Raw genomic sequence first — 6,015 nt, forward strand, 5'->3', positions numbered from 1 at the left:
TATATATATAAAATTCTTTCATTTGTGGATAGATAAACATTAAAAGGAAATGCAAAAAGTGTTGAAACCGTCCCCACTCTCCCCTAATCATTGCAGTTAATAGTGTTCACTCTCTGTTTGATTACGTGTAATTTGTAATAACTGCATGATTCTTACTGTACATTTCTGCCATTGTCACCACTAATAACCTACTACTAAATATAATGTAGAAACTTAAAATTTTCTGTAAAGCTGCTTTGCAACGATTTGTATTGTGAAAGGCGTATGCATATATAATGCGTATGCGTATGCGTATATAAATGCATATGAGGAACATCTCATGAAGACGTGTGAATAAAGTTAACAAAAGGAGGTCAGCACTGGAGGAAACAGTACAGTGTGGTAGAAAGCCAGACGGTACAGTATTTGTCCTCTTTTCCCAATTCCTCCCCTCTCTTCCGCTCACCTGTGCCTTTCTTGCAGATGTAGGGCAGGTTGTAGTTGCAGGGCACATCGTTCCATTTGCCGTTCTCATGAAAAAGCACAAGACATTTCAAATGCCTTTTTTTTTTCATTAAAAACATACATGATTTGCATTCATTTAGAAGTTTTTACTTCCAGCACATATTTTAATCACACTTATTTCACCATATATCTGATGAAAACACTCATATTGATACCAGGTGTAACCAGCAACCAAGACAACCACTGAAGACCAGGTTAATACCATGAGTAAATAGAGTCTTAGTGTCATAAAATGCAGAGCTAATGCTTCCACTTTAAGTCGTAGTCTGCTTTATGTCTCCTACAGGGCCACTGGGAGCCGAATGATGTTGTTATCACAATCACAATTCAAGCTCAAGCCAGAAGCCATCAGATCGTCCCAAGATGCATTTGCGAGGATTTATTTTATTTTTTTTGGTCTGGCTGTAATGGAATTTCAATCATGGTCTTACTGATTAACATCATTACAGGGCCCATTAATCTTCCTAATGCCTGTGCCCCCTTTATTGCAGGGGTGGAGATGTCCATTTTCAAGGCGATTAAACACACTTTTTGGTGAGCGCCGTGGCCCTGTGTGCAGACAGCATGCTGTGAGAGGCCACACAGAGCGTCATTTAGCACTGGATTTAGGCTCGACTAGGGGAGGGAGACATAATGCAATCTGTGGCGTACAGGAGGTCAGCATCCTGTCGCTTTTCTTAGTTATCTGGCTGGATATTAATGAATCTAGGCTATGCAAATAGTTTTAGTCAAAGCTAATTGGGTAAAACAGACAAAGATTAGCCGCAGATACCGGCCATTTGCTGTTTTATATCCCATGAAGAACAGGGTTCAGCAAAATACAGAATTTAAGAATTGGTTTCTGTTTAATGAGAGTGAATTTGAATTGGCCACATGTCGCAATAATGAAAAAAAAATTAATATTAAGCTTTAGTTATGTTACAGCCATGAACCGTGATTTGCTACATGTTAGTCGGTTGCAAATGATTTTAAGCAGAGGGACATTTTTTGCAAATGTTAAGTGAAAACAAATGACTTGCAGTTGATTTGGTGCAGCAAATCAATGTTAACATGTCTAAAATTGACACTTATTGATGGTAAATGTGAATAAAAACTGGATTTGGTGGCTAAATAAAACAAAAAAAGGTACATACAAACATATTTTACGTGGAAATTTTATCATATAAAATCATTTATCAAATTATACACAAAAGTTTCATCACATTACACCACAAAAATGAAAATATGAGTACCAAATATGAGTATCAAATAATAAAAAATACTAATTTTTAAAATTTAAAAGTAATTGCATACTTCATATTTATTTAAAAGTTTGGGGTCAGAATTATTATTATTTTTGTTAAAGAAATAATACTTTTATTTAGCAAGGATGCATTCAATTTACCAAGAGTGACATTAAAGACATTTACAGTATAATGTTACAAATAACTTTTGTAAACCCTGTTCTTTTTAACTTTGCTCTTACTAAAGAATTCTGAGAGAGAGAAAAAAATCACGGTTTCCACAAAAATGATAAGCAGCACAACTATTTTCAAAATTAATAATAATAAGAAATGTTTCTTGAGCAGCAAATCAGCATATTAGACTGATTTCTGAAGGATCATGTGACACTGAAGACTGGAGTAAAGACTGCTGAAAATTCAGCTTTGATCACAGCAATAAATTACATTTTAAAATCTATTAAAATAGAAAGCAGTTATTTTAAATTGTAATAATATTTCCCAATATCACTGTTTTACTGTATTTTCAATCAAATAAATGCAGCCTTAGTGAGCAGAAACAATAAATCTTACTAAACCCAAACGTTTGAATGTCAACGCATCTGCTAACAGTTAATTTTTTTTAGTTACAGAAGTGTATTTGTGACTCTGTCTGGGATGAACCCTGATACTGACCATTAATGAAGTCCTGCTCTTGTGTGGAATGGATGCTGGCCAGGTGACCGCTGTGCTCTCTGCAGTCCTTCTCCGCGTCTTCCCACGTGTGTCTGCGGGTGAAGTACCTGTAGCAGTGGCCATGAAACTTCCTCCAGTTGTGCTCGCAACCCTCAGTATCTGCCGTGAGACAGAAACAGAGCCTGAGGTACAGAAAAGAGCCTGAGACTTTAGCGAAAATGCTACTGGTTAGCATTTAGCATTCCTTCAACGCAACTGACATAATTAGCATCACAATGTGAGGAAAAAGTTGAAAGATTAGCATGAATTTCTTAGCATTTAGTTAGTCAGGATGTTTAAAAAAGCCCATTCAGCGATAATCTCACACATAGCTACATGCTAGCCTACTTTAGCTCTTCTGAAGTGACACATTCAAGCTTTTTATTCGCGTGTCACTCTAATCCATGGCTGTGAACATAAGCAGTTTAGCATTAGCAAAAATGCGTCTTAATGTATTTAAATGACAACAATCTAGAGAAAACGTTTCCTAAATTCAGCGGCTAATTAAGCCCTGTCACATCCCTGTCAGAAATGCCTCTTTCTAACCCCCTGGGACTCTCTACCGCATCTGGACGCATGACGAACAGATAATCTGTACTTTTCTAAGCGCGTGTGGCTTCGTACATTTGCGTATGTGTATGTGGGTGAAGGTTTTAGCCGTCCCAGACTTCCCATTTCATGAAGCTCCAAGCACTTCTCTGCCTTTTTTTACTTCCAGCAAATTCAAAGCGACATTGGTAAATTGGCTGCTGCAAATTGGCCCGTATGGGGCTCTGTTTAGCATGCAGAACGTGGGGCAGAGGAACAGAATGTACCGCAAGAAAGTATTTAAGGTGCCACGACCACTGCAGTCGCCATGGGTCTGCGTGTCCAAAATGTTAACGTCTACTGTCAATCACAACACTTCCTCATTTTCTTGATCAGAATGAAAATGTAATCATAATTTGCTTTTCTTTGCTATAAATACTAGCCTAGATGGTGGTGGTGAACCAACATTGGGGTTGTTTAGTGAAGTGACTAGTTAAATTGTTTAAGGAGCTTCGTAGGATCATCAGAACACCAGCATCCAATCAAGTTCCTTCAAAACAAGAAATTTCTTTAAAAACAAATTACTTGCAGTCGATTCGGTGGTGCAAATCCATGTTGAGTGTCCAAAATAAACACGTACCAGTTAAGGGCAAATATAAATAAAAAATGAATTTACTGGTTTAATAAAACAAAAAGGTACAAAACACAAAATTTTACCTTAGTGGAATTTTTTTATCATTAAAATATTCATCTAATTTTAAGTTTTTATGTCGTGTGATGCCATATACATTAAATATTCCTCACATTACACCAACGAAATGAAATTATGAGCAACAAAATTATGATTTTTCTTCATCGACACTAGCACTTCACCAAAACACTGGTTGTTATGGTGCTGTGAATGCTATTGGTCAAAAATAAAATAAAATAAGCTTTCACTTAAATAAAAATGAAATGAAATAAAATAAAATAAAATAAGCTTTCACTTTCATTCAAGGGAGCATCTAATTAAACAAAACAGTGAAGTGCATCAAAATAAAAAAAAATAAAAAATTAAATCAGAATATTAAAAACATATATATATATATTTTTTAAATTAAAATGCAAGAACTTTTTGTAGTCAGTAAATTTTCTTAATTCACCCACCACCGGCAGGTGTGGCAAATAAAAAACATTTTAGATCCTGTTTAGGCATAATAAAAACAATAATAACTTTCTCATTTAAATATATGACATTTCTTGTTTTGTAAACTCCGCTTCCACATTTTTGCATTCCCTGAAGATCACCAACGCAAAAGATTCAGAGCTTAATTTTGAGGGCTGCCCCGTTTAACCTGAGTCAGAGGGATCTAGCCTGAAGCTTAACCTGAAAGAAAATACTGCCTGGAACAAAAGCATCACGATTTTCTCTCATACGCTTTGGCATTCAAGTTGCTTTCTGTTCTCTAGGGAGAAAACAGACTGGCTGCTCTTTCACTGCTGCTGGAAGGCTAGAACAGAGACAACACACGTCATGTTTCCCAAAGGAGGATAAACAGCATTAGCTACTCTGTAAGGAAACAGCTAATGTTTAATGTAACAATAGTTCTTAACTAGTGGGCCAAGAATACCGTATTGTCCCGAATATAAGACGATGTTTTTTTCTTGGAAATACATCTGGAAAAACGCGGTCGTCTTATATTCAGGGTCTAGACTTTGACATGTCAATAATACACCCACAACACTAGGTGGCGCCAAATACGCATAAAATGAGTGTGCCATGAAATACATAATGTAATGCATGTTGTAAAGATCGCGAGTAAACGATCGCGATGGGACCAACTCTACTTCTACTGTTAATAAGATTTTGGTAGGCTGCTATAAGATGGATAGCCTAAATGTCCTAATTCAGATGGGCTACCTGTTTTTTTTTTTTAATGGTATATCAAAAAGTGTATAGTTTTTTTAAATGTGATTGTTGGTACATTTTACCAGTTTTTACCACACTTTCAAAACAAAAATGAAAATAGGAAAAATATGCAATATGAAAATAATTGAAGACAAAATGTGTTTTACTGAGAAAAAACAAGATTTGGTTTTTAAAAAGCCTTTTTCCAAAAGGTACATCTGGAAAAAGGGGGGTCGTCTTATAATCAGGGTCGTCTTATATTCGGGCCAATACGGTAATAGGGAAAAACAATGCTAAATGCAAATAATAAAATGCAATAATCATAGATATGGGTAGGACAGCAAAATAAAAGTTTATCAACTTTTAAAATGTTTCCCATTATATGTTTGATTCCCATATATTTTGATGTGAAAGGTTCTGATCAAAAAACAAAAAAACAAACAAATACAAAACAAAACAAAACAGATTATATTAAATACAGATATCTGACCTGTTGTTTTTCCACTGCACTGTCATTTAAAGGTGAAAAAGCCAAACAAACAAACAAATAAATAAAGCTTCAATTGCAATGAGGATAAACAGTTTATGCAATAAATAAAATTGGCTGCTGAGAGCACGATACTATCAAACTTAATATTTACAAACAAAGAAACGACAAAAACCCCCAAAACAAAACAAAACAAAATAAAACAAAACAGACTAACTAACAACAAACTATAAGCATAAGTCAGTTTCAATAATTAGGCATAATTTGGGACCTATGCAGTTCATGGTAAATATTTATATATTTATATATATATATATATATATACATATATATATATATATATACTGTATATTAGGGCTGTCAATAGATGTCAATTTTAATCAGATTAATTACACCCTTTTTCTGTGATTAATCGCGATTAATCGCACACCATGAAATTAAGCATAGACCATTTATCTTCTTTCAAATGGTTATTTTGTCATCATTTGCTATATTCAGCAAAGTAAACCAAAAGATTGAAGGGTGATTCTCAAAAATCTGTATTTTCTCCAAGCTTTTCTCAGGATAAATTTAGATGTCTTTCCAAAAAAGAACCTAAACTCTAGAGACAAAAGCACACTAAAGAACCAAATGATATAAGGAGCCCATATAAGCACATATGAAAGAAAAAAAAA

The 6,015-nt window shown here is 34.7% G+C and overlaps 2 protein-coding genes across 2 annotated transcripts in view; both read right to left on the reverse strand.

The window, feature by feature from the left end:
- LOC107728537 (neurocan core protein-like) overlaps window positions 1–1,011 on the reverse strand; it is a 6,900-nt gene extending 5,889 nt beyond the window's left edge. Inside the window, exons 1-2 of the mRNA XM_016538742.1 lie at window positions 952–1,011; window positions 446–509 (exon numbers count right to left, since the gene is read on the reverse strand). Coding sequence (XP_016394228.1) covers window positions 446–509; window positions 952–1,011 — 124 coding nt within the window. The remainder of the gene's footprint in view (window positions 1–445; window positions 510–951) is intronic.
- A 1,335-nt stretch (window positions 1,012–2,346) lies between these two features.
- Window positions 2,347–6,015, reverse strand: part of LOC107728538 (neurocan core protein-like) — a 141,822-nt gene continuing 138,153 nt past the window's right edge. Inside the window, exon 11 of the mRNA XM_016538743.1 lies at window positions 2,347–2,558. Within this exon, the coding sequence (XP_016394229.1) occupies window positions 2,347–2,558 (212 nt within the window). The remainder of the gene's footprint in view (window positions 2,559–6,015) is intronic.

This window comes from Sinocyclocheilus rhinocerous, unplaced genomic scaffold (genome assembly GCF_001515625.1).
Source record: "Sinocyclocheilus rhinocerous isolate Xijiao unplaced genomic scaffold, SAMN03320098_v1.1 scaffold1238, whole genome shotgun sequence".
NCBI classification, from domain to species: domain Eukaryota; kingdom Metazoa; phylum Chordata; class Actinopteri; order Cypriniformes; family Cyprinidae; genus Sinocyclocheilus; species Sinocyclocheilus rhinocerous.